At 42.5% G+C, this 27,606-nt stretch overlaps 5 protein-coding genes across 9 annotated transcripts; 2 read left to right on the top strand and 3 right to left on the bottom strand.

The window, feature by feature from the left end:
• Positions 1 to 85: 85 nt before the first annotated feature.
• RB195_014087 (uncharacterized protein) lies at positions 86 to 528 on the bottom strand (the record flags this gene model as incomplete). The annotated part of the gene is made up of 3 exons (XM_064204200.1): positions 86 to 224; positions 351 to 402; positions 480 to 528. The coding sequence occupies 3 exons, from the start codon at positions 526 to 528 to the stop codon at positions 86 to 88; spliced, it is 240 nt and encodes a 79-aa protein (XP_064060081.1).
• A 2,603-nt stretch (positions 529 to 3,131) lies between these two features.
• On the top strand, positions 3,132 to 6,829 carry RB195_014086 (uncharacterized protein; the record flags this gene model as incomplete). Of its 2 annotated transcripts, none has more annotated exons than XM_064204198.1 (4): positions 3,132 to 3,242; positions 5,327 to 5,501; positions 6,489 to 6,621; positions 6,733 to 6,829. In XM_064204198.1, the coding sequence occupies 4 exons, from the start codon at positions 3,132 to 3,134 to the stop codon at positions 6,827 to 6,829; spliced, it is 516 nt and encodes a 171-aa protein (XP_064060079.1). The 2 variants fall into 2 exon arrangements, with proteins under 2 accessions (XP_064060079.1, XP_064060080.1); XM_064204199.1 differs by lacking the exon at positions 3,132 to 3,242 and adding an exon at positions 4,509 to 4,604.
• A 5,067-nt stretch (positions 6,830 to 11,896) lies between these two features.
• On the top strand, positions 11,897 to 15,298 carry RB195_014085 (uncharacterized protein; the record flags this gene model as incomplete). Of its 2 annotated transcripts, XM_064204196.1 has the most annotated exons (10): positions 11,897 to 11,989; positions 12,173 to 12,250; positions 12,557 to 12,598; positions 12,661 to 12,759; positions 12,859 to 12,900; positions 12,963 to 13,031; positions 13,104 to 13,139; positions 13,210 to 13,281; positions 13,907 to 13,942; positions 15,248 to 15,298. In XM_064204196.1, the coding sequence occupies 10 exons, from the start codon at positions 11,897 to 11,899 to the stop codon at positions 15,296 to 15,298; spliced, it is 618 nt and encodes a 205-aa protein (XP_064060078.1). The 2 variants fall into 2 exon arrangements, with proteins under 2 accessions (XP_064060078.1, XP_064060077.1); XM_064204197.1 differs by lacking the exon at positions 13,907 to 13,942.
• Positions 15,299 to 19,366: 4,068 nt separating this feature from the next.
• RB195_014083 (uncharacterized protein) lies at positions 19,367 to 25,744 on the bottom strand (the record flags this gene model as incomplete). Of its 3 annotated transcripts, XM_064204192.1 has the most annotated exons (10): positions 19,367 to 19,666; positions 19,725 to 19,776; positions 19,840 to 19,953; positions 20,662 to 22,782; positions 23,773 to 23,854; positions 23,933 to 24,041; positions 24,153 to 24,257; positions 24,401 to 24,568; positions 25,408 to 25,566; positions 25,634 to 25,744. In XM_064204192.1, the coding sequence occupies 10 exons, from the start codon at positions 25,742 to 25,744 to the stop codon at positions 19,367 to 19,369; spliced, it is 3,321 nt and encodes a 1,106-aa protein (XP_064060073.1). The 3 variants fall into 3 exon arrangements, with proteins under 3 accessions (XP_064060073.1, XP_064060076.1, XP_064060074.1); XM_064204194.1 differs by lacking the exons at positions 23,773 to 23,854; positions 23,933 to 24,041; positions 24,153 to 24,257; ... (1 more) ...; positions 25,408 to 25,566; positions 25,634 to 25,744 and adding exons at positions 20,490 to 20,605; positions 22,844 to 23,007 and having other exon boundaries at positions 20,667 to 22,782; XM_064204193.1 differs by lacking the exons at positions 19,367 to 19,666; positions 19,725 to 19,776; positions 19,840 to 19,953; positions 20,662 to 22,782 and having other exon boundaries at positions 23,757 to 23,854.
• RB195_014084 (uncharacterized protein) lies at positions 23,150 to 23,461 on the bottom strand (the record flags this gene model as incomplete). Its single annotated transcript, XM_064204195.1, has 1 exon — positions 23,150 to 23,461. One exon carries the CDS (start codon positions 23,459 to 23,461, stop codon positions 23,150 to 23,152), a length of 312 nt encoding a protein of 103 aa, XP_064060075.1.
• Positions 25,745 to 27,606: the final 1,862 nt, after the last annotated feature.

The following is a 27,606-nucleotide window of genomic DNA, read 5'->3' as shown; positions in this document are numbered from 1 at the left end:
TTGACGTTTATTTTAGACGATTCATGCGTTGTAAAACAAAACTTTTGTACAATGAAGGATTCCCCCAGATATATCGTGCCACTTGTTACTTTCCAAAGGGTCTACGTCCGAAACCACCGTGCCCGTGTCCGGACCCGCCATGTCCGTGTCCGAAGCCTCCATGTCCGTGTCCGAAGCTTCCATGTCCGTGTCCAGAACCTCCTCGAGGTGACGGTCGTCGGAATCTGCAAGAGAAAATAAGTTAGGTTTTTTTTTTCTCGATTAAACGCCAGAAACTATACCACGTCTTATTTTTCAGCAGGTCTTGAATAAAGACTCGGAAAATTTTAATAATAAGTCCAACTACTTGCCTGTTATGGCTGCTGCTGTGGCTATGACCTCTACACTCAACACCAAATGAGCCTAAATTTACAGCAATAATCTTGCGAATAAAGGATTTAATTGAATTTAACTTAACTAGAACTACTTTCAGGACTTACTAAGGAAAAGAATACTAAACAGTGCAAGGAATACGTGTCGGAAGTCCATGTTGACAGAGAATGGCTAGCGACAATAGCATTTCTTTCCGTATAAATACGCGCTAGGGTGAAATATCAGCTCAAAGCGGGTGTAACATTTCGCCGAAATACCCTTCGGTTTATTTCTCATTACAATGGTGTCCTAAAGGTCAACACGTGAGTGATAGTAGTAAGGGCATCAAAGAGCACTCTACAGGACAATGATCTTGTTCGACGGTGAGCTGGAATTGAACTGATTGAACAGAACGCATAGCTTAAGTTCTTGAAAGCCCTCAAAAAAGCGAAAAAATAATAATAACGAGTGCAAGGTCCTCATTAAATGTTTTAGAGGTTCAAAGGAAAGAGTTAATCCGGCACAGAGTGGACCAGTGACATTCCAGAAATCTTTAGGATTTAAAGACTACCTTTTCACTAGCATTTTATGAAATATTGTATTTTCAAAATTGTAATTGTATAATTCGAATTTATAAAATAAATTGACTTTTGAGCTTATATTAAAGAACTTTTTTAGAATCTACTTTCTTTCACTTGCTGGAACCTCGTCCTCGAAACTTTCGCTAGATTTCATAGTGATCTTTTCCAAAATTCACTTTCCTTGACGAAAAATACTTCTTCGGTGTTTTGCTGACATTTTCAATTGAATTCATGATTCTTCATCCAAAGGTGTTTCAGGCAGCTGGATAAATTCCCACATACAACATTAATATTCCTCGTCATTTTCGTTGTACTGACCTTGTAAGAAAAAGTACACCTCTTTATCAGTTTCACTATAATTTTCTACCAAGAACTTCCAAAATCGATCTGGACTTTTTTGAACTTCCATTAATACTAAGAACTACGTAAATTTGCTAACGGCGTTTAGAGCAACTTGATGCAGGCATTCTATCCCCTCCCTCCCAGACGTGATTTCATGCTAGTGAGCAAAAAAATCTGTTCAAAGGATGACCCAATAGCAGATTTGGTTGTAAAAATATATATATAGCTGTAACCATCGATGTAATTGAAGTCGTGTAATTGAAGGAATGCTTTTTTGCAGGCTGCATAGCGCAATTTGTTATAGATTTTTACCTCCACAGTGAAATGGCACTCATGTTCAAGGAGAGGACAGAGATTTCTGGGTTCATTCATGAAAAAACAGTAATTACAAGTTAAATGAGAACGTGTTGTGGGTCTTTTTCGCTATAACTCTGTTCTCTTTCAAACCGTAAGGTCACATGTTTTGCATTTTTAGTTTTATTCTATTCCTTTGATGTGCTCCTCTATGTTGACGCCTTTCTGGAGAAAACATCCCCACAACACATATTTCCGGATCCGAGAAAAGTTCTAGGCATTCTCAGTTCTTGTACACATCTGTACTCTTGATCTTCCCGTCTCTTGAGCGATACCGGTGTCGCATTTGAAGGTCAGCCGCGATTAAATGAAAGGGTTATCATCTTAGTTCGCGTATGAGTTCGCTGAATTGGCATATCGGCTTTTGTTATGTCAACTCTGATAAGCATCGGTGATTTGTGTTCAACTCTGGAAAAATCCAACTGTTTGGACGTCTGAAACATCCTACTAGTGTTAGCTCTTTTGTGCTCCTATCCGTCCTTTGTGAGCAAAAATGCCTTGGTCACGTAATTTTCTTTGATTTTTCAGAAAAAAAACCACAATTCAGCTATATAAAAACGCGGTCGGCTTCTTACTTCGTTGCTGAGAGCTCCTTTCAATTTTGGCCTCGATATAAGGTAGTTATTGCCAAAATTTCACTAGGTTCATGAATGAAGCTAGGATGAACATTTCTAATTTAGCCACTAAAAGGAGAATGTGTGGGCGTCAATGTCACATCTAGAGGCCTAAAATCCTAATTCTTAATGACTCGTACCAGCAAATCAGCGGTATTATGATAACTCGGCAAATCTACTGTAAAATGAATGTATCTTTCCATATACGGTCAAGTCAGGACGGCCAAATTTGTGGTTCAGTTCTGCATAATATCACTCAAAATTTTCATAATTTTTTTTCAGCTTCGTAAGCCCTGTGTACTTTTAGTACTGTTAAATTACTAATTGTTTTATATTACTGTTTGACCTGACTAGAGGGTTTCGCCGTTTTTGGAAGTCACTACTGGCACCGGTACATAAATTTCAAACTGAATGCACCATTGTCTCACTCTCGACTCGAACACACCAAGCAGCTGCGAGGGACGCGTCGCGGTTACACAGGGCAACATAATTACCGGTTGCTCAATATGCATGTGCGAATAAATTCATCTGTGAGCATTGTAGGAGTCTTCACCCGCGATAGATTCCATGATACTTTGTTACACGGTACAGTATTCTCTCTCAAACTCTTCCCTTTCTTAGCAGCTCATGTCATAATCAAAGTGAGCCACACAGAGGAAGTAACGTAGGTGATGATGTCCCCCGGGTTCTCTGTCTGTCTCTCTTTCTCTGGGTAAGTTGTAAGTCTGTCATAAACTCATACAAAGAAGTTCTATATGAGGAGAATAGACCGTCCACAGACCAGAAACATTCGTAGATGAGTCAGCGCACCCTTCTGAGGATCTAACGTTTGGACGGGTAGCGAAAGATCGCAGCAACATGAGAGTGCTGTCGGGTATAGTAGTGGCGGATGGCTGCTGATCCAGTTCCATGTGGTCGCCCACTGCTCGCCATGAAATCCTCTCGTCGACGCTCTAAGGCTGAAACTATCGTCATTTTGGTACTTCTGTTCTCTATTGGAGTACGTTTTCACTTACACTTTTGCTTCTTTTTTCTTCTTTTTAACGAACGACTTATAAACATTTATCTCCTACCGCCTATGATGTAATTCATCAGCAACCAAAAAATGGCAGCTACTGCTGTGCTATAGACGAACTCCGCTGAATCGGTGAACCTCAGCAGGGTCTGGGTTTTGTCGTGACCACCATCGTTAGAATTTCGGTGACTCATGAACCATGCGGCTTCGTCGCAACGAAACTTTTCTTCCATCACCTCTGCAATCTTCTTTGTTACTTATCGACCACATCAGACATGGGTTGGATATAATTGGAATTTGTTATTTTACTTGCCTTAGCAGCTTTGCTCACCAGCTTAATTTGTATTCTGCTTTATTCTATATGAAACGTATAAAGAGGAACCAAAAATTTCTAACAACTATTTTCCGTGAATTTTTAGGGTGCTCTGAGACTACTATCTAACATATCTGCACATTTCCATCCATGAGTTCTGTGAGCTGCAGAGCACCTTTTTCAATGTCGGATCAATAGTGAAAATATCGGTGCCCGAGGAGCAACATGTGTGGCCATCGTCTAGTGACATAGTCATCTTGCGATCTTGTACTTTGTAGATTGAGATTTCTTCAGTTCAGGGTAGTCGCAATACATCGCAAGCATGTGGAACTGCGCAAAAATACATACGTATGTCTTAAACATGAAAAAATCTCAAATTTTCATGGCTGGAATGATTTGTTGGTGGTGAACTTTTATTGTTACTAAATCTTACGCGAAGGACATGCATTTCGAGTCTTTTCTACGTGTAGAACTATGTTTTCTCTCTTTTCTTCTATAAACAAGCATGTTTCTTGACTCTACCACGTTCTTGAAGAGAGAATCAAACATTTGAAGGGGAAGGCTGTTTGTGGAAAATGTTCGGATCGAGAGGTGCTAATTAGTTGCGACACTTAGTTCCTAAAGTTTTAAGGAATCAAAGGAACGAAGGACCAAATGCACGGCGATGACCAACCTATTTTGGATGCGCCTACAAGTTCAAATTCAATTCGACATAATTTGATTTGAGTGTACGCGGGTGCAGCCCATACAATAACTTGTGACTGTTTTTATCCCCTCGTACAAATCTGGAACCAATTTATTCTTCATGTGCGCTGCTACCCGGCTTGATAAGTCGCTGAAGTCCTATGAACTGGACTTGAACGATACCAGTTACTGGGGCGACACCTTTTTGCGTGAAAGTCAGTTTATCTTCTTTTTACAGTCGCACTGCGACTTTCATGCAACCGAAGAGCCTCGATTTGGATCTAGCGCTGTCTTTTTTCTGGGCTTTCTGCAGGAAAGTGAAGGAAGAAAGAGTCATCAGAAAAACATTGGTGAAACGTTTGAATCTGAAGTCCTAGAAGTTCACACTTCAAGTTTCATGCTACTGATAAGGCCAATATTTTGAGACAAATGCAAAGGTCTGCTCATTCCTCCAATATCTCATACTTTCTTATGTGACCCATATATTCCAATTCCCGTATGTATACCTTAAGTCTTTATAGTTTGCAGATCTTACGTACGAGTACGTTGGTACTGTTCTAATAAACATCTTTAAATTTAGAAGGGAAAACTATCTTTGAAAAGGTGCGTTGAACGTTCCAACTCCTGAAAATAAGAAAAAGTAGGGAAGAGAACTTCGAGCACGTGTTTCCCAGATTTTTCCTTTTTCGTTTTTTCAATTTCACAATCATTTGAAACGTTTGATGCACTCAAAATGAAATTGAATTGCAGTAATACCTAAAGCTAATTTTCTGCGCACATGTAAACTGGGGGTTTCACTTTTGCGAAAAAAAAAAGACTTTTCTAACCCCTTCTCAACGCTCCCTGCATTCCTTTGACGTGCACAAAGTCATGCACGCCGAGGGTGGCTGTACGCGGCTAAAACTAAGCTTTGCAGTCCTTTGAGGGTCTGTTCAAAACAGAGTTTCTTCACTTCTACCTTCTATCATCACCAAAGACGTCCACACCTCCACTAAATTTGAGCAGTGAAATGCAATAAATATGTAGCAATAGATAACTCAGAGAACTGTAAAAGTTACGAACAAATCTTCAGACCTGCGACAATCACATTCCCTCTCTGAATGAAATCTCTCGTATCAACGATCCAGTTCTGAAGGAGGTATTTACGTCATCTGGTCTTCACAAGCAAACCACTCGCCCACAATCTGAGGATCGACCACGATTGCCTGAGTCAGGGCCATCGCAGCCACAAGTTCAACAGTATTATGGTATGTACAAGCGCTTAACATCGTATCACTTCACTTTCCCCTTTTTTTCAAATATCGTCATTACTTTCCTCTTACACCTCGATAAATTCACATATTTGCAGATATTTATCAATTTCTTTCTGAAGCATCGCAAAGGATCTGCGGGTTTAAAACGATCGCAGAAACCTGTGTTATCGGCGACGCGTTCTTTGACTCATCAGTTGAACTTGTTCTGCGGCCGTGCAAGAAAGTTGCTTCACGCTTTCAACGACTTCGTTCTTGTTTCAAGGCAACGCATCACGAAGTTAACGTTGTAGGGAAACTCCAGGGATAGTACAGTACAGTGGAGTTCGTGTACTTCTACAATCGTCGCAAAAAATCGAGTGGGTACGGCATCTGTTCCTACGAGGTACATTAGAAGGCGTCCCCGTGTACCCGCCCCGATCCACTCGATGGCCCATTTATTGGTTTTACTTGAGTAGGTTGGTGAGGAAATCTCATTAATCTTCGACCACTCGCTCGTGGACGCGGGACGTGCACAAAGATGGTGCATTGCAACTGTTTTCGTAGGGAAGAGTCTTCCATTTCCTCCTTTACGACGACTGGGATGAATTAAGAGGAGCCGTTCCAGCAATCTACAACTCGAACTTCACGTTTTCCCTGGGCTTCAACCACGTCAATTTCGTGGTACGCCGCCTTTAACGGCCAATGTTGCAGCGACCACGCATTCTTCTTGGCTATTCTCACCACAGCCCTTCTTTGTTTCCAAAAATATATTTACAATATACAAAGAATGCGTTTGACCGATGGATCTTAGATTGAGTCTGGGCAAAGAGTGTCAGTGGTTTGAAAGAGAGAGAAAGAGAGAGAGAGAGAGAAGGAAAAACGTTTAGGTGTGAAAGAGCAGCAGGCTGACTTAAAAGGTTCTAGATAGAATGATGTCCCTTGTTACATCATTGCTGCGACAGAAAACAAAGAGTACAAGACTGGTCACTGCGCCTGTTTCAGGTGAAGTCCCCATCGAGCACAACCATCAACCTCTTGGACCGATTCCGCAGCAGCAGCAAAGGCCTGACGCGGTCGCTATGGTTGTAGATACGGGTGTGAATGCTTTCGCTACAGGGGCGAACGCTCTATACAGGTTTGTAAGCAGCACATAAGATCTCCGCGACTTTTGTAGCTTTTCTTAGATCATCCTATGATCATCTCATAATAGCTGTCTCATTCCTATTCGTAAACATGACGTTTTCAGAGGAGCGGCCACTGTCGGACAAGCATTCGGTATTAATACACGGGCCTACGAAGCTCCACTTCTCAGCGCCGCTACGCAATTTCTGGGACGAAAATGAAAAGCTCGTTGACGTTGTTTCAAACGGAATATTCCATGTTTTCTGTACATATCATCATTTAAAAGCGATTATTTTGATTACAAATGAAGTTCTTGTTTTCCTGCAAAACGTTGGCTAGTGATCGATTTCAGACAAAAGTTTATATGTGATTCTCACACACTGTCATGGTTACTGGATGGCTGCAAAGAGAAGACTCAGATACTTGAACATTCACGTCGACTCTGTTAAAATAATGCACTTTTCTTGGGAACAAAAATCAATTTATTAATTTATTCGCGAGAAATATGCTCAGAAACCAACAACCACTGCTTTTTGTCCTTGGTAGTACTTTGTCGGAGATAGTTATAGCCATCTATGCCAGCATCTGTCGTTCGCAAATAATTAATCAGGTTCTGAGCGTAGAAAGTCCTACAGCTGCAAGTGTTCTGTAATTAATTCACACTGCTGTTACCTACCTGCAATGATATATTTGCTGTGAGCAGGAAACTTCAGATTGTCTAGCACTAATCTTACCTCGAAATAAAGTTATATCTCCAATTCGATTCTTTTATCTATCTCATCACTAATCTATCCACTTCTAAAACAAAACCGTCGAAGAAATCTACGGCCTGAGTTAGTAATCTGAGTTAGATCCGAATTAACCTGACATCTCCGTCCCCGATAATCCAATAATTGGTCAAGGCATAATTTCCCTGACAAATCGTTTATTTCTCTTCATTGGTTTTTTTGAACTGTCCTTTTTCCATACTTCCATAACGTTTGCAATTCCATTCCGTTGACATCCTAATGATTTTAAAAGCGCGAGACATTTCTTTAACTCTGATAGAAAAAAACCGCGCTGCACTTAGCACAATTGCACTCTGCTTTTCAATCCGTCCGCTTAAATTGCTTTCTGCTCTTTTGACATCGTAGTTTTTTTTGGATGCATGTGTCTGATTGGCATTCTTTCGAGAACAAATGCCCGGACACCTTGCGTTCGATTACACTTCAGGATTTGACTCATCGCTTGCTCGGGGTCATGCGCTGCTGGAGGAAGTCATTGGGTACGAACATTAAACTCTCTACGTCATGTGACAACGAAAAGCATCAGCTTCGTCGCTTCAGCATAGTCTCATTTCAAAACATCTTTAAAATCTTCCGAGGCAACAGTTTATCACGCTATCGCTGACCGCGTAGATCCGTCCAACTGAATTAACTCATAGAGCGTAGATATTGAAAAGAAGGGAAGTTTTTTTTTTCAGAATCATTCAAGAATATCCTTCTCTCCATATCACCGAAGCAACGACCCTGTTTCCTTCCATATGCTGAAAAATCCTGGCTAAGTTGCTCGGAGACGGACAACTCCTAATGCAAGCCCTCCTAAAATTTCACCACCATAGATGCATCACATGCGTTTTACGCGGCTGTCGTCCATTGTGCCTCGAAAAATGTTTTTTCACTGTGGCCTGTGAGGTCCGCCCAGCCCCGGGACCACCTTGCAGTCGTTCGTATTCATCGTTCATAGTTGTCTAGCACACGTTCTTCTCAACAGAAGCTGCAAGTGCTAGTTCTTTCGCAGAAAGTCCATGTTTGGCCATTCAACCTTGGAGTTTTCTTCATAAAATTTGAAAATCCCATCTCCGTTCTTTATCGGTGTCTATGTATCTAATCCATTTTCTATCACAGCTAAAACAAACCAAATAGATTCGGCGATCCACGTCTTGTTCAGCTGTTTGCTGCCGAACGATCTCTACATTAACGTACAACTAATCATTGCTATTACTGAAGTCCCTAGCAAAATCCAGAACACTGCAATCAAACGAACCCCATTTCTTCTGAAATTTGTACTATTCTACTAAAGTAGCTATTTATTATCTATGTTAAGTAGCAGCTTGGAGAGCCACCTCTATTTACATTAATTAGGATTCTTGGTGAAATCTAGCGAGTGTTCCTCGGGAAATGGAAGGTTGAACACAAATGAGCGTTATCTACAAATAGGACCTCTCCGGATAAACCTCGATGGAAAATATATAGGAAAACATCTTCATAAGGCTCATTGGAATAAGTGTGCAATCATGTAGCACTCGTGAACAATCAAATTCGAAGAGTATTCTTGAGATGTTTGAAAATGTGACTAGAAATTAACAGCGGGAAACAGTAGAGAGCACTTTTCGAAAGAGTTCTTCGGAAAAATTAACTATTCATTTTACTACATTTATTGTATCTGTTGCATTCATTCTCTGTTATTTATTTTGTGTAAAATAATTAAAATTACCGTAATTACAAAGGAGAGCCATAGCTTCACTACTATAGCCGCTACAAATAGCATTTCACCAATTCAATGTAGGACGTACCACGGTTGATTCCCAGCACACGAGGATATCTAATGCTTCCATGATAAATGATGCATGCATTGATGCATATCTATTGTACCATCTATTATTTGTATGATCCTCCTCCGAGATAGGAGACATTTCCTCAATCATTGCTGAGGACCGACACCAACCGGCCGCCCGGACAGCCACTAGTAAATACGCGCATGAGCCTCCGGTTGTGGTCCCGATCGTATTTGCTCGGAACATGTGCTGGTTGAGTACTTCTTTGAAGTGTTTGTTACCTTCAGTGCCTTCTAATTCAAGATGCTCACTTCGTATAGTGATCGCCAACTTTGCCTTACACTGACATCTCAGCTGATCACTTAAAATTTGAGGTCTTCTCGATAAATATTCTACTCCTTTCACCTCTGCTTCTGCTTTTCATAGCACCGTATTTCCATTCCATTTGCTCCCCTTTCTTTCTACCCATTTTAACCTAACCGAAATACAGTCTTTCGCATAAAATTAAGTGGAATATGTCTTGTAGAAGCTGAGTTTTTTTGCCTCCCTTATTTTTGACTCTACCAAGACTTTTCTTATGACCTCACCGTTAGATGATCAGCGATTTCCACGAAAGAAGTCATGCCAGTGTACGAGCTGTGCTAGTTCCTCAGGCAACCAATTAACAGCTCAGACTCAGTGACGAATACTCCTGTGGGTATTTTAGAGATCTTATCTATGGATAAAAGATAGTCGTCCGATACTATCTCTCATTCTGCGTGGAAGCCTCCTACTGTTCGTACTCAAATATGAATATTCTTTTTTCATCCTTATATATAAATTGATTCTATGAATGAGAGCTTCATTAGCGGTTGCCTGGAAGTTATCCGTAATTCAGCACTCGTCATTTTCCTAAACGTACACACCACCTAAAAAGTGAACGGCAATTACTTAGTCGTAATTGCAATTGATAGTAATTCAACAACAAAAATAGTAGTTTTAATAGGTAATTTTATAAGTCGCACTCCTGGTTATCTTATATCGATGTATAACACTACACGGAAGTGTTTGAAAACCAAATAAATAGATAGACCGTACCAGGAGACATGGAGTGATTAGAGGAGCCATTATGAATTTCGGAGCAAGTAGGATACTAAAGAACAGCAAAAATACGAAATATTACTAAAGATTAGTCCTTTGTTGTTCGCATTATGGTGTTCTCTTCCTTACTGTAACTTAAGACATGTTATATGGTACTATGAAATACTGATTCCTTATTGAAGTATTTCTGGAGGTTTCATTTTGGTGATGATTAAACAAATCGCACCCGCCTATCTGGATGTTCCCACAAATACTTGCACTTTAAAAAATGGGTACTTCCTTAGTTCCTTAGGGTGTGACCTAGAAGGTATAAATAGACTGTGGTAGATTTTGTTGCTGGCAATTTTATCGTTGCTGAAGATTGAAAGCATCAGAATGCTCATCATCTAGATGGAATGCTAATTTTAAGAAGTTGTTGTATACACGGAGTTTACATATGTGCACGATGTGGAATTATATCTGAATAATCTGGATGGAACCAAATGGCATTTATAATAATCACAAAAAACGCTCCAATGCGATGCCAAATACCATCGTCTAACAGCAATTTCAAAGGCTCTACGCGCACTTTTCATCAGCTTAATACTAGCAAATTATCTTATTAATTCTCCACTCTATATCCCTTACAAACGTAGAACTAAATTTTAAAAGGTCTCAGATCGAAGAACAAACAACGAACAGATTGGGCTGTGAGAACAAATAGACTTAACGCATGTCGAAGAAATTCCTTAGCTGTCAACAGGCTAGTTTGCATTTTCGAGACAGGAAAGGACGTATGAGATTGTTTCGAGGGTTACACGCCGTTCAACACCGGTTGCATCCCGTATTCGCTCGGGTTTTCTCTGTGGTTTACCAAAATAGAAAGTCTTTCGTTATTTACTCGCATGTGCTATCATAGAACTAGATAAAAAACATCCTAACTGAAAGACTGTCTGTTTTTTTAAAGCTGTTTACTGGGAAAAAAAGTTACTATTCCGTAAATGAGAAGGGAACGTTTTATGTAAGGAAATTTTCGTTAAGGAATGTTCAAAATATGAGAAAAGTTCGAAAAAATGCGTAAAATTTTTCCAAGAACTATGTCCTATTTCTAATGAACAGGTTAATCAAAAATCAACTTGGAGGCATATAACGTACGATTGTGATCTTTTTCTTCTATTTCCCGTCGTTTGCTATCTCATGTTTCTATGTCATCGTTTGTTTGCTGTTGTTGAAAACAATAAGTTTTGATAAGAGTGATTTCCTGAGCACGCCTGACTTAGATATTGGAAGAGAGTCGGTTAAGATCTCAAAGTAAAAGATTCACTACGTTTGCACCCTTACCGAGTGTTTACCGTATCTACAGGCACATAGGTACCGCATGTCCATTATTTGATGTGTGAACTAAGCGCTAAATAGCTCTTAATCCAACGGGTTTCATAACTAGGTCAACATATAACACATTCATTATATAACCATCCTTAAGTGCCGACTCTAAGCATATATTAAACAGTCTTACTCTTGGAATATTCCTCGCTTAAAAGAAGACTACTAGTTCGCTATTATTTCTTCACAGTCACCTTGGTTTAAACTTCTTTTTGTTGCCATTTGCAGAGCATTTGATGAAATCCTTCCAAGAGATAGATATAAACGGAGAATTAAATCCTCGTCGAAAATATACTTTTTATTTCAGAATATGCGAAACTTCACTTTAGCTCTTCTGTGCTTGATTGTCGCTATCAGCGCTTATTCGGTGAGGAAGTATGAATTCGGCTCGGATGACCAGTTGGTGAGTTTCACGCTACGCAGGCTCCCCATCTCAGAGGGGCCGTGTTGCGACGTTGAACAAATGTCGAAAAGAATTACTATCTAAGTGTTAGTTATCTACACAGAACAGAAGTGGGGAATGTGCAGACTATTCCTATTTATTCTAATACTTTAAAAACTCAATATCTCATCCACAACGTTTCAGCTAGTTCGTGCAGTCAGGACCGCTGACAAGGATTCCTCAGAGGAAGGAGACTCTAAGGGTTTCTCTGACTCGAAAGAGGTTATTATTCATTTGTTGGTAGTAGCTTTTCACTTCTCACAAGTACCAGTATAGGTAGGAGGCAAAACAAAGCATTGTTTTTAATACTTCATAATTTTACACGTCTTCATTTTTGAACGCCACATTACACGTCTTCATTTTTGAAGTAAGTAATTCTTGCATTAGGAGGAAGGATAATCTGCTCCAAAGTAAAAAGAACCATTTTGAAGTAAATGTAAGAAAATCGGGCATTTTTTTTGCACATTTCTCAGCACATGATCGGCTTCTTTACTGTTCAATTCAATTTAATATATGATATATTTTTAGAACAAGAAAAAGGAAGAATCTGAAGAAGAAGGATCTGGCGAGGTTGGTAGTTAATGTTACTTACATAAGTTAAAGAAACGTTAGATTCTGACCTACTGGTTAAGGCCAAACGCGTGAAGCGAAGCGCTGAAGAGTCCTCTGAAGAAGACGACAAGAAGAAGAAGGCTTCCCCTGGATCTGAAGAAGATGATAAGAAAAAGAAGGTAAGCTCACGAAAGTACGAGTTCGCAGAAACGGTTACCGCGAAAATAGGAACCACTTGTTGCTTTCTTTAGCATATACTCGTAATATGATTTTTTAAGAATGAGAAGAAGGATCAGTCCGAAGAAGAAGGATCTGGTGAAGTTAGTAGAAAACGTTCTCAGTCAAATTAAAGTGTGTTAAAGTAAGGATTTGTTTTGTTAAGGTGAGGCGTGTTAGGCGAAATGCTGACAAGGATTCTTCGGAATCAGCGGAGGACGGCGAGGGAAAGAAGGTACATCTTCTTTTTGAATTCATTTAATTACATTATATCTATAACAATTCTGTTCATACTAATTACTTTCAGGTGACTTCCAGCTCGGATACAGAAGGGTCAGGAGAGGTGAGATCCCGGAAGAAAATTCGAGGAACGATTAAGATGTAGTTTTTCGAAATAAATTTTACATTTATAGCTTGTAACTTCACCCTTGGTCCGCGTCGCTCGCGATGGTGATAGCCACAGCAGTGAAGAGTCGTCTGGTGAGGTGAGTGTTAATAGGTTCATACACCTTAAATTTGCTTCGTATTCTTCCCGTTTCTTATAAGTTTGCTCGAAACATAGTTGGTAGTAACGTAATCGGGTCAAAACGACATGAAAATCCAGAGTAGGGCTCAAAACGACCCTTTGGAGCGTAGCGATTGGGGGAGGGGACCCCCGCCATCAACTACCGCTCCAGTCTGAGTGAAGCCAGCTGTGTTCCCACCTCGATGCTAACCGCCCGCTCCAGCGTGTTTCTTCGAGCACAGCATCTTACGCGACTGCACCGATCTTCACGTAGTTTTGACCCGACTGTACCGCAATCATTGGAATGTAGGTGTAGAATCACCGCCGAACAGGTTAAACGGTGTTGATGCTACGCTTTCCGGGGAAGATTGGCATTGCTGTTTGCGAGAGTTTATCAGCGCATCGACACTACGTCATCGATTGGTTGCGTAGGAGAGGCGGGGCAGGGTTCAGTAGAGCGAAAGAGTCGAGTCACAGCGGTTGAACACATTTGGTGGCGACTCTACATAAGGGATTATACTGTTGTGAATCTACCGAAGACGGCGATATCAGGACATTTGAAACAAGGATAACGGTTCAGAGTAATTCATGGTGCTTCTTTATAGGCTCCTTCCAAGCCCGATGGTGATGGCCCAGCAGAGGTGAGCATCCTTTCTATGGTTCCACTACGACATTGACTACAAGATACCTTTGCACTTCAGATTTGGAGGTGCTTTCAAATGTGAACTTGTAACAGAAATTCATCTTGGAGAAACTATTCTTGTAGCTGAACAAAGCATACAAAACTGACTGAAAACGAGAACTTAATTGCATGAGTATGGGCGGGAGTGGCGCAGTCGGTTAGAGATCCGTTGTAGCCACACGGTCGAGGGTTCGAAACCGCCCTAGTGCAAACCAAGCCTTTCATCCCTCCGGGGTCGATAAATTGGTACCAGACTTGACTGGGAGGATAAAAAACACTGACTTGTCTCATCGGCTAGCCAGCGCAAGTCATTGTAGAGTCCAACACGCGTTCCAAAACCTCATCGATTACGAATTCTAGAAAAACGCGTTGGCGCATCCCAAGTGGATTGATACGCCAGTGACTTTATCCTTTATCCTTTTTTTAATTGCATGAGTTTGGGCTCCATTTCATGAGGCTGGGCATTTTTCAGAAGAAAACTAATGTATCCAGCCGTTATCGATAGCTCTCTGCCCATATACATATTTTTCTAGGCACAATTGATTTGGGAAAAAACTGGGGTGCTCTCAGAGCTTCATATGGTCCCTTATAGGAAAATGATATGTTGTAACATCTTTAACTATTTACAACTGATTTGTAAACGATTTTGATGTTTCTTAATCTAATTCGAAACTCTAGACAACAATTCTTGTTAGAGTTCACAAATGCCCAGCTATTTAAAGTCGCTAAATGAGTTCGAATGCGTGGGCGTAACGCGTCCGCCAGAGCGGATACAACGAAAAGGCGAAACACCCTTTCAAATTCAGAAATCAGATTAGTCAGAAACATTGGACTGATCAATTTATCCAACGAAACATTTCTTCACAAAGGATTCTGAATGATCAAACGAAGACGCATAGCGGGGAATTCACTCAAAAAGACTACTCAAAAAGTTGTTTCGTCGACAAATTTCATGGCAATCCACTTTTCCATCTCCAGACCACGTTTTCGTTCTGTCATTCATTTGGATGTAAAAAGTAAATTTGGCGGGCAAACTGATCACTGTGGTACCCCTTACTTCTGCATTTGTTGTTTCGTCTGCTCCCTGTTACACTAGCAAAACATTTACCGAACTCTATTTACTGTAACAAAGGACTGCACACTCAGAAATTCCATAAACGATGTCCTTAAATCGATGCAGATGTGATTGTTAGAGGGGGCAGCAGTTAATGAATCTCAGCGCTGTGTTCCGTAATCCGCTTAAGTATGACCATTATCGTTTCAGAAATTAACTCGAGTGATTCGTGAGGTCGAAGGATCTGGTTCTGAAGAGTAATTATTGATTGTGCTCTCTATCAAGAAATCTTCTCATCAATCTGTTTTTCAATGGACATCGTGATTCAACTCTTCTCTGACATCTAATTGCTCACATTTCTTTCTTTTAATTCTTGCCTATTCAATGTAGAAAGGAGAAAAACACGGCTTTATGTTGTCTCAAAACCGCTACAATATTACGTTGTGCTTGTGTTCAGTATTAGTTTAGAACCAGTGTATTCCCTAACGCCTTCTCTGTATATAATCTTTGTCACGTAAGATTGTTGTGAGGGATGTGGTCGTATAAATATTTCATTAATTTGGAAAGTCATTGGAAATTAAATATGAGAACCTGTTCCTCTTTTCGTCAACCGGCAATTCCCGAACAGTTTAGAGCCTTAGACTTGTCATCAGTAAGCTCCGCCCACCCCAAGGTTCCCCGCAGAGTTCACACTCGCGCGGCTCTGTGCTTGATTGTTATTGAACTCACTACTCTGCGCTCAAGCACGGACGGTGCGGCCGTCGCGGCTGTGAACTGTGCGGGCAGCCTAAGGGAGCAAAGAAAAAACCGATAAAACGGGCAGTATAGCAAAAGTGGAGAGGTAAAGTTCGTACAGGCTAAAGAAGAGACATAAAATACGTCTGGGAGCGCTAGAGTATTAGAAAATAAAGCAAAAATTGATTATTTACTTAAAGGCATCACCCACCGACGCCCAGATATAGATTACCAAAGTTCGAAGACTATACGGGATCGAAAATTGCAGAAATGGGTGGCATTTCGCTCATTTCGTCCTACTCGCCGTAAAAACGGCCAGGAAGATGCGGCTTCGAGCGTTCCGTGCACGCGCCACATCTTCCGGGCCGTTTTTTTACGCCGATTAGGAAGAAATGGACGGAACCACCCTCTTCCCCACAACTTACGACTCCGTATTGGCTTAACCCACCTGCAACCCCTACCACCCCAGACTGGGGTGATGCCTTTAAGGCAACAAAGAGGTGAGATGTTGTCAGTCAACGACGCCAATGTCATGAAAAGTCCCAATCACCATTCAACATACCGTCTTCGCTCCTTGGTTTCTGGAGTTCGAAAAATTTACTCAAAATTTTCAAATATCGTTAAAAGAGAGTAGACGGATTGTAGGGGACTGACAATTTAATTCACTTCATATTTTGCTTTATATAAAAACATGACGCCGATAGTCGCTATTCCACGTAACTTTAATGCCTTACTCTTGTGACAGTTTCCTTCACAATTTGCAATGCCTACGACTTTATCGACACTTTTAAAATTCACTTAAATAGTTATTTACCCGTCATTTAGAATACACACATTTTGCATCATTTCGTCTTCTACGGTGTGCCTACGCTTCTAATTTGTTAGCTCTGCTTACGCAGAACTTCCTATTATTTTTTTACATTTGAGTCATTTGCCGAGCAGTCACTAAACATAGTAGCGTAGTATATAAATATAATATATAGTCGGGTCAAAACGACATGAAACACAGACATCTGCGCAAGCGGCTGCGCTCAAACCGGAGCGCTGGAGCGTAGCGGTTGGGATCGTGTAAGGATCCACACTACCGCCACACACCTCTGCTGTTCTCCATGGTCCAGCCGCCGTCTCCACCGCACCAGCCGCTTGCGCAACGGTCCGTGTTTCATGTCGTTTTGACCCAACTATAGTAACGTCAAAACGACATGAAGCACGTACGCAGTTGCGTACGCGGCTTCTTTCGGGGCGCTCCGGCGGAGCCTACCGGCGAAGGAGCGTGGTGAAACTCTTGCACCACCCATCGCTGCAGTTTGCAACGGACCCAACTCGTCCCCAACTGCTACCTCCACCGCGCTGTTCCGCAGCGCGTACGCAAATGCAACGCAACTACACTCGTGATTCAAGTTGTTTTGATCCAACTATACGTATATCAGATTGATACTTCCAACGAACCATACAGTTAGTGCACCGAGAATCTATCGGCTCTGAGGCACGCCTGCAGAGAATAAGTGCATCTGTGAAGCTTTTTTTGCACTTTCTTAGACAGTGAATGGAAGATAGAACCAAGCGAGCAAAAGTAGAATACTTAAATATACTAAAAAAAAAGCAAAATGAGAAAGTCAGAGAGTAAAACAAGATTATGAATGAGTGAGACGCTTAAGAACGAACAAAACAAAAATAAAGAACAAAAATAAAGAATGAAATAATAAAAACATAAACATGAAATAATAAAACATAAACAGATATTTCAAATTTCAACAATCATTGCAACTTCGGAAACTGCACCTAGTTCAGCGCTTCCGTTCTTCATCTTAACAAATTCGAAGAGTGGTCATCTACTACTCATTACTTTGAGATTTAAGCTCTTCTGCGAAAATGCCGTCTAGGCGATGTGACGTTGAATTGGGCTGTAAGGTAAACACTGCGCAATGGTTTACAGGAGCTACTAACTGCTGCGCAGTGCAATTATATTGTACTTGGGTGAACACGACATGAAAACGGAGAATTGCGTAAGCGGCTGCGCTCAAAGCGGCGCGGTGGAGCGTAGAGGTTAGGATCGTGTGAGGATCCTCGCTATAACCACCTATCTCTGCAGTTCGCCATGATCCCAACTCGACTCCTACCGCTGTCTCCACCGCACCGCTTCGAGCGCAGCCGCTTACGCAACTGTCCGTGCTTCATGTCGTTCTGAGCCGACCATACAGATCGCCGTTGCTAAGGATAAGTTGTCGCAGAAGGAGTGAATTCCTAACGATCCCCACCCTTGAATGAAGAAAAAAGAAACGTTTGAGCCGTTCTAATTGTGTTGACAACTCTCCTATTGTGAAAACTTCAGAGCTATTACTGTTGTCCAGGTGAATATTGAGAAGAGAACTATGTTTCGATAAGATTTCACGAACAGTCTCTTGCGAACTTATTCAGTTGGTCTGATATTGCGGGATTGCTCATTAACCTAGGTCGATAGGACGATGCCATGGATGCTTTAAAAAAAACTCTGCTGTTGTGGCTAGGAAGTGATCCGTGATTGACACAGTCGAGTGACTTGCACAATCACACGAAAAAAAAAGAAAATCCAATACTGTTTTTTTTTTCCGGAGGAGGCTACGAGTGTCCACCTCGCTGTATGTAACGTTACATTACCTTACTAATGCAACAAGGATTTTCGACTACTCCCATAAAAAATAGTTTAGATATGTCTAACGCTTTTGGTTGCTTTCCAGTATATCCCTGCAGACTCTTAATGTATTTAAGAATACTTAGGGATGATGAGAGACAACTGTGTTAGTTTCTTGCACATGTGATACAACACTCCTGACGTGAAAAACTTCAAAAGACCACCAGTATCATCAACAACTCCTTGCCGCAACAGATGAAAAAAGGATAATGAAAGACGTATGAGCAAAATCGAATGCACAATTTAATACAAAGAATAAAAAAAAGGATTACGTGAGGGCTTCATGACAATAATTTCCGTCAAAAGCAAAGTGTGTTGCTCCGAAATAGTACAATACAACACAAATCGAGGAAAAGACTTTGATTTCTGATATAAAAGAAGGCGAAGTAGTCGTAGTGAGAAAAAATCACTATCTCTGTGCGCCATTTTCTTGTTCTTACGACGAATTTGCGGTAGGGACGCGCGCGAAGGAGGCTCCCCTTGACTTCATGTTGATACTAATGATTTTCAATTCCCAAATACGAATGGTGCAAAATATAGTGGGGGTTAAGCAGTATTGAAAAAAAAATCGAAAAAAAAAGTTAATCAAAACCTACGCATCGCACTGCGCACAAAGAGGCGCAGTTTCTACCTGCTAGCAGAGAAGTCATGGAAAACTGCGTTGGATGCTTCGAGCATGATGGCAAAATCTGGTGAACGTATTGCAGCGCCGACGCCTACGACAAAGTAGCGACTATGCACAGAGACTGCAGATTCTCAACCCAATTGTGACGAAACTGTTGCTGCGCATAACTTTTGAAAAATAGGACGTAATCTACTTCAGTGCCAATAAGGGCAACAGAAGGATTTGTCTCACTTCTTCAAGTTTATCTTAGCAGATAAAAACGTTAGAAAAAAACCCGTTCTCTTCCGTTTCAAACAAACTACATCAGCTGCACTTGGCGAGCTACGCTGTGATCACATTCCTCAGGTTTTACATAGAAGGAAGAGTTACAATCGACGTCATCTGTTTTTTGTACACGGATTCCTATGCGACTCAACAGACTCTCTTCTCCATGCTCTGATTTGATGTGCAAAGGAGAACCATCTTCCGCATCAACTGTCTGGCGCTCACAGCCATCTAGCAAGCTTGAGACACCGATTCCTCCATCCAATGGTTTGAAAAACAGCGGAGGTTCATCGTCAGCATCTTCTTCACCAAATTTACGTTTCTTGCAGTTTTTCTTAAATAAAAAAAGAAAGTTGTATTTATCGTTGGTTACATTCAAGCTAGATACATACGGGTGGAGGTCGCAGTTTACCATCCACTAGTACATAACGTCTGAGATCGTCCCTGTAATGAGTAAATCAGATATCAACAAATAGTGAAGGAACAAGAACACAAAGCAAAACTAACAACGCATGCGATAGTGACGTTCGTATCTTGCTTGGCCAAGTCGCTAACAGCAACATTCTCCTCTCCCACTCCTGCTCTCTTGCTTGTTCAGTTGGACCAAGACCAATCCAGAAACTTAACAGGGATATCCACAACAAATAATAGCAGGCATTTTGTTGCTAACAAAAGAGGTGTTTTGAAATCTCGCGTCTTACTGCACTATCACTATGTGTATTTGTGTAAATTTTCTGATTCCTTTTGTTGTTTCTTCTTACCAAATCAAATAAATTATAGAAGTCGCAGAAATCTCAGTTCACAGTTCAAAACAAATAAACAATTTAGGATTTTAGCCGGTCTCTGTCCTTTTCGACACATTTGGTGCAAATTCATAGATGATGAAGAAATAAAAGGATTGGCTGGTGCTGGGTCGATGGTACCACTAACCAACTACAGCGTATACACAGTGATGACTCCAGACCAAAACGCCACTACGGCCTATCTCAGACTGTAAACTGCAATCTTTTTCCCAACGCCTTATCCATCGAGCCACACTCAGATTTTTGAAATTTTGGAGGGAACCCTCATCAGTACACTCATAATGGCGAGCTCTTAACACTGTTACCCAGTCGTTGACCAGAGGTACTGTCTCTAAACGGTACAATGAGCACCACCTACATGACTTACTTGACTTAATCGGCGGGCTGATGTCATCGCCTGACGCGATTACTCGCATCTTCGCCGAGGTGTGCCGTCCTTGAACACAGCTCTGCCCAACCTTCTCGATCTTCTGCGAGAGCTTGCACAGAATCAATCTATTCGTCGCTATTCCATATTCTGCGAAACCTTACGTCTCGCCTGAACTGCCTATCCACGCCGAGTGTCCTCAGGTCTTCTTTCACCGCCTCAGTCCAGAACTTCCGTTTTCGGCCAGGTGGCTTCTTCCAGCTCGAACCCAACGAACTCCTCAGAACTCGTTGAACAAGGCGATCTGCCGGTCTCCTTAATATATGACCAAAGAAGCGAAGACGATTTACTTTAGCCACTTTCGATGGGGGTGCAAGATGTTGATGTTTTCCACGTGTCATCCGCCGGTATACCACATCAATTTCTGCGTAAAGATCTTCATTGTGATATACCCTAGGCCAAAAGTAGCCAAAAAGCCGTCTAAGCAACTTTCGTTCCGTGCAGTCAAGCCTCTCCATAACCGTAGTTGGTGCTGTCCAAGTCTCGGATCCGTACATCATGATGGGGCGAATTGCGGATAGGTAGACTCGCAGCTTGACTTCGTTGGTGATAGGGGTCGACAACAGGCATTTCGTTAAGGAGTTAAATGCAGAAGTGGCCTTAGCGCATCTTTGCTGAACATCTCTCTCGTAGCTGCCATTGTTCTTCAGTGTACAGCCTAGGTAACAGAACTCATCGACGAGTTCTATCGGTTGTCCGTCCACCCTGATTCCCGTTCGTGGTCTCGAAGAGATCCACATCTGCTTGCATTTATCAGGGCGTAGGCGTAGTCCATAGGCTGCAGCCAGCTTCGATACAAGGCTGACAACATGTTGAAGTTTCGTACTGCTTTCCGCGAATATAACAACATCGTCGGCGTACTCGAGGTCAGTCAAGGGGCACCCAGATGATGCCAAAACAATGTCGGCAGGACACTGGTCGACTATTCTTCGCATAATGTCGTCGATTGCGAAATTGAACAGGAAAGGTCCTGCCACTGCCCCTTGTCTTACTCCAGTTACCACTTCAAACGGTGTTGTACATCCGACTGGTGTTCGAACTGCAGCAGTTGTTCGTTGATTCATGTCATCAAGCAAGCGAACGAACTTTCCTGGTACTCCATCGGCGCTCAGAGCGTTGAGAAGACGGCCTCGGTGAGGAGAGTCGAACGCGGCTTCAAAGTCCAGAAACGCTAGTTGCATTGGCTTCGAATACCGCTGCCATGAACACCGGGTCAATCGTAGATCGGCCAGGACGAAAGCCAGTACCTCCGGTACCTTGTACATAACACGCAGCAAAGAGATTCCTCGATAATTCCTGGGGTCCGTGACGGATAACTTCTTGTGGAGGGGAATTATGATAGCGTGGCCCCACGAATCAGGTATCCTTCCGTCTATCCATATTGAACGGATGATCTTTGTCATCTCACGAATCCCAGACGGAGGAAGATATTTTAGCATTTCTGCGCTAATCCCGTCGTCTCCGCCAGATTTTCCATTCTTCATTTTTTGAATACAGATCTGGACCTCTGACACGGTCGGTGGCTCCTCGTTAACCGCGTGTGTCGGTCTATGGACGTGTTCGAGTTCAGGGGCGGACGGTGCTAGCCGGTTCAGCAAGGTCTTGAAGTGTTCCTTCCAAATTGGAAGGGTTGTTTCACCGACAGCTACCCCATTGGCAGTGTTGAGGACAGGGGAACATCTTTTCATTTTGCCGCTATACTGTTTTAGTAGAGCATAGGCTTTCCGCGGGTTCCTGTCCTCCCACACCTTCTCAAACTCCACTGCTCTTGACGTCCACTCGTTATCGGGGTCTTGTTGCAGTTGACGACGCAGCTTCCTTCTAAGACGCTTTTCCTGGTTGAAGTCACCAGCGCTGCGCGCGACACATACAGAATTGTATGTGGATTTTGTTTCCGCAGATGCAAAGGCAAACTTCTTCCGCGGCAATAGAACCGGGAGCGTTTCCCTTGTAGTCCTGAATGCACTTTGTGAAGGAATCCGCATCGCTAAGCTTCTTCCTGGTCCGTACTCCAACATGAATGGACACACGTTGGCGGAATTTTCTTCTGCATTCATCGTCGATTTTCGGTTGAAGAAGAACTCCTCGGTTTCGCTTGTGGAACCGTATCTTGAAGCTGAGAAGAACTGGACGGTGGTCAGAGTCGAACGCGACGTCCCAAACAGCTCTAGATTTTCGGATATCTGACTGAGGAATGTTCCTCGCCAGAACGTAGTCGAGCTGAAGTTTAAGAGTCCTCATCTTCCGCTTGCGCTGCTCTTCAGGCGTTAAAAAAGTTGACCCCTGCCACGTGAGCTGATGGCGTCGATGATTCCTCTTAAACGTGGAAGCGATGATGAGGCCCGTTTGTTCGCACAAGTCGACCAGACGGTCACCGTTGTCCGACATGCGCTCCGCTGCATAGTACCATTTTCCTAGCACATCGGATTGCTGTTCGAGTCCCATCTTCGCATTTGCTTCGATTCCGACAATGACCACCTACTGGCTTGGTATTTTAGACATCAACGCATTGAGTTCATCATAGAAGGCGTCCTTACTGTTGTCCTCAGCGGTTTCCGTAGGTGCGTGAGCACTTACGATCCAGAGTTTACATCCTCCGCGATCCCGCAGTCGTAAAAAGGCGTATCATCGTTGAGCCAAATTCCTCCACCAGGTTCTTGTAATCGTTCCTCACAGCTATCGCGCAACCACCTACTTTGTTCTCATCAGCATCGCCGCAGTATGTGGTGTAATTTTCGATGCTGATGACGGGCCGATCCCTCATGCGTGTTTCCTGCAGTGCAGCAAAAGGCACACAGAGATATCGCAGAAGTGTGGATAGAGCGGCTTGTTGGAGTTCACTCGATAGTGTTCGGCAGTTCAGCGTGACGAAACGAATGGTTGTTGCCAAAGATTCCATGCTCCCATCAGGCAGCTGACCTTTCAGGTTATGGGCTTTGGCGGTGTGCTGGACGACAGCACCTTTTTGCAATGTATGGGAAGCTTTCGCCTAACAGTGCAGGTTATATAGCTCGCACCACCTACATAACATTTTAATTGGTCTATCAACAGTATAGAAACTAACAAACTTCATTACCACCGCACTTTATAGAAAGACTGCAGCAACATATATGGTCCATTAGGTATTTTCTTCAAGAAGAAAACATCGAAACAACCGGCAATAAAAAAACAAATGTAATTAATAAATGAGTGGGCTAAGGGAGCACAAACCTGTTATTGGAACCCATTAACCTCTCCTTTGCCCCAATTATCAATTCATCAGCCTTCAAGCCAGATGCGTCCATTGCAAAATCTAAAATAAACAGCACTCAAGAAACAAAAATTTCCATTGATATACGGCTCCAGTAACATTGCAACAGTGAACACTTACCAACAAGGAATTTTACGACTGGCTCTGGTAAGTCCTTGATTGATGCTTTTTTCCCGCTATACTGTAGTCTTACTGCATATTCTCGGATGTCCGGGGGATTTGTGTGGATCTAAAGGAACATATAGCACTATAAGGAACTCAAGCAACAACCGTACGCAAAAAAAGTATTCAAAAAATAATAAGTGGCTGTAAAATTATAAAGTTGTCTTAAAAACTACACCTTCTTTAGTATTCTTCTGAAAAAGTCTGTAATAACCAATGACTCCTTCTGACTTGCACGCGTAGGAGCTATATATTCACGAAGCTCACTAGCAAGATCCAGTTGCTGGAACAATTTGATGTCGAGCGAGGGTATGTGTGAATCAATAGATAAATAAATGAATGAAAAAATAAATGAAAGGATGAAAAATGAATATGAACGGAAAGCATCCAGATGTAACATGGCTAGCAAAATTAACGAGGTCCTACCACAAACGGATACTGTGCTGGTAGTATCCAGTGAGAACGAAGATTTTTCGCAGAAAATTTTAGCGAAGGCTGAATAGAATGGTTAGAATCCGTTTTCTTGACGAGTTGATATTGTAGCGTCTCAATTGTTCGCTGCGAAGCCTTGAGCTTTTCATGCAGAGTAGAACACTAAAATATTCTCCGTTAATGCAAGTATTAAAATTTGTGTTCCCAAATGTCAGCTGCATTACTATTATGCACTCCTTTGCCGTATAAAAAGTTAGCCCTGCGAAGCTGAAAGAGCGAAGAACTATAAAATCAGTGAAATGAATTTTGTCACGACTACGACAACGAAGAATGTCAATCCTGCACTACATGCAAAAAAGGCAGAAATCTAGTCGTGACGAGCTAAAACCTTAAAGGAATCATAGCAGGAAGGCAAAGAATAAAACTAATAAGAATTGATTCTTATTTGCTTTCGCAACTGATTGCGATGCGGCACGCAGCAGGCGGGTACGCCTGAAGCGAACAATACGAGACAAACGAGTTGAGAGAGAACAGTGAAAAGACACGAACACAGGAAAAGCTTGACGTAATTGGGCATCCTGCATGTTTCGGTACTCCAACACAGCTCCTGTCTTTTCCTTCTGTCCCCGCACTAGGATAGCTCTGTAGAAGTACGCGCTACGGTGGTGCGCGTCGGACGTGACCCTTTTTGTCTCTCCATGGTCATTTCAGAACAAGTACCTGAAGCTCAGAGCGCTCGCGTACCCGGGTGCGCTCGAAGCGACGCGGCGAAACGAGCGGCTGAGATGGGGTGGACGCATCATTAGTCGCCACTCGAACTGCAGACGTGTGGAGCCAGCGAGGGTTCCACCTCGATCTCGATCGCTCGCTAGGCGCCATTTCGAGCGCAGCCTCTTACGCAACTGCACCAAGCTCCAGTCGTAGTGTGCAGGGTACGCAATATAATGATTAAGAATCGTCTTCATCACGCGAGGTGTTCTTATGCTAAAACGGGAACCCACGTAAACAGAAAGTGATATAGTGGCCCGGGCCAACTGTTGGATGGCGTTGACCATATCGGTAATGTTGCCACTCCGTGACTGATCGACAAGATCAAGCAGTGGCTTTATAGAACCCCACTCTATTCCTTCCACTTTTTGACTCAGCACACCAACAACACCCTAAAAAAAGTGTGATCAGCGTTCGTAAGTGTACTTTTCAGAAGACCAACAAGTGAAAATGACTTACGTCAACTTCAGCGGAGGACGAAATTCCTTGCAAAAGTTGATAATAGAAAGGTCCAAAAGCAGTCATATCGATACGTCCATCGTCCAAGCCGTTCAAAAGGTTCCCGGCCATCTTTGCCGAGATCCTGTTCGCTACAATACTGTTGGTTTAGTAAAGAAGGCAGTTGTTTTCATTTGACCGCAACAACATTCGTGACAGAGATTGGAATTTAAGGTAGGGAACTAATTACAAGAAGATTGTACACTACATACAATATGACTCTATGGCTTTGTAGAAACGGTTTTATGGCTGGAACATGAAGCTCGGTGCAGCTGCGTAAGCGCCTGCTCGAAGCGATGGGGGCGACACCGAGGTTCATGTCGTTTTGACCCGACCATATAACTGCGATAAAGTTTGCACGTGGTGTAGTTGCGTAAGTGACTGCGTTCGCAGTAGGACCCAGACTGGCCGAAATCAGACAGCGGAGCTGAGCAAGGGTTCAACGGCGCCGCATCGCGCGCAACTGGTTACGCAACTGCGCCACAAATCAGATCTATTAGATCCGACTGCGCACACATCCTACCATAGACAGTATAATCTTAGGCGAGGAAATAAGCATCGAGCGGAAATCAAATGATTACGTCCTTCTTGCTGCCAATCCACATATAGATGACGCAGAATGTGGATAACCGGGTGCGACGCAAGCTCTTCCACTGCCATGCCCTGATGGAATCGCATCAACACAACCGAACATACTCGGCGCTAACTATAGCTGTATAACAACTGTAGTTCTTGCGGACGAGAACCAAAAACAGCACACCGCCTTTTGCTTCAGTTCAACTGGAGACAGTTCTTCGGTCAAGCTGAAGAATTACAGTAATAGTGCAATGCATTTACTCGGGCGGACTAACATTTCAGATCGCTTGTAGCTTATCCACAAACTTTTGATTCACGTTGCGATATGGAAGTTGCGTACGAAATGGTATAATACGTATAGTCGGGTCAAAACGACCTGAAGCTCTGTGAAACTGCACAAGCGGCTGCACTCAAAGCGGTGCGATGGTGCGTATCAGTCATGTCCGAGGTGGCACCACTTGTCGCTACAGTTCGTGATGGTCCCACCTCGATCGCAAACGCCAGCTCCACCGCCCCACTTAGGGCACATCCGTTGACGCAACTGCAATGGGCTTCAAGACGTCTCGACCGGACTGAATGGGGACTGATAAGATCTTGGAGGATAGATTTCGTACAATAAGATATTGTGACCGGTTAGAATAATTGTGAAAGAGGATACGTCCCAACCAACCATATCAAACAAAGTTGAAGCTTCGGTTCAGAATCGCAGAGAAGGTTGTGAAATTATCGCAGTATATGAAGGTGTGCATCTCGAACAATGAATTTCGAGGATCAAGGAAAGTTTATTTTGAAAAATCTTACCAGAAGGACCCAGGAGGCACAAGGGGTTTCGTTGCTATTGGGCCGTGTTGAATCTTTGACCGAACAGAAGCTGTGGGAAGTTCTTACTACTGTGTAATCCCCTCCCCTATCTCCTTCCCCTTCTGTGTTTCTATGCGATATATTGCCGTTCATTTTTAGGAATGCAACGGTCAACCTCGATTTGAGTTCAGCCTGTAATATTTTAAACATACATATGTATTGGTGGATTTCGTTGAAGTTATGGGGAACAGTTAAATAGTTGTGTAGTTCATAATGATAAAAATAGTGTTCTCGGAAATTTATACTACTTTTACCATTCATTTTATATTACCTAGGATAAAAGTTCCCTATTCCGTGCTGCTCGAGTTCAAAGTGCTCTGACTCTGACTAAATTCTGAAACCGTTTAAAGCCAAATCGCTCTAGAATACGGTGAATACAGAGCGGTGAGGGTTGATGTGGAGTTTTTATTGGGGAAAAATAGGGGAATTTCATCACATTACATCTTTCATCCATTTTAGCACTCTCCCCTGCACTTAGGCAACCATCAGGTGTTCGC

The sequence above is a fragment of the Necator americanus genome, chromosome V (assembly GCF_031761385.1).
Source record: "Necator americanus strain Aroian chromosome V, whole genome shotgun sequence".
Lineage (NCBI taxonomy): Eukaryota > Metazoa > Nematoda > Chromadorea > Rhabditida > Ancylostomatidae > Necator > Necator americanus.
Note: the sequence above shows the minus strand (reverse complement) of the source record. Positions and strands in the feature narration are given on the sequence as shown.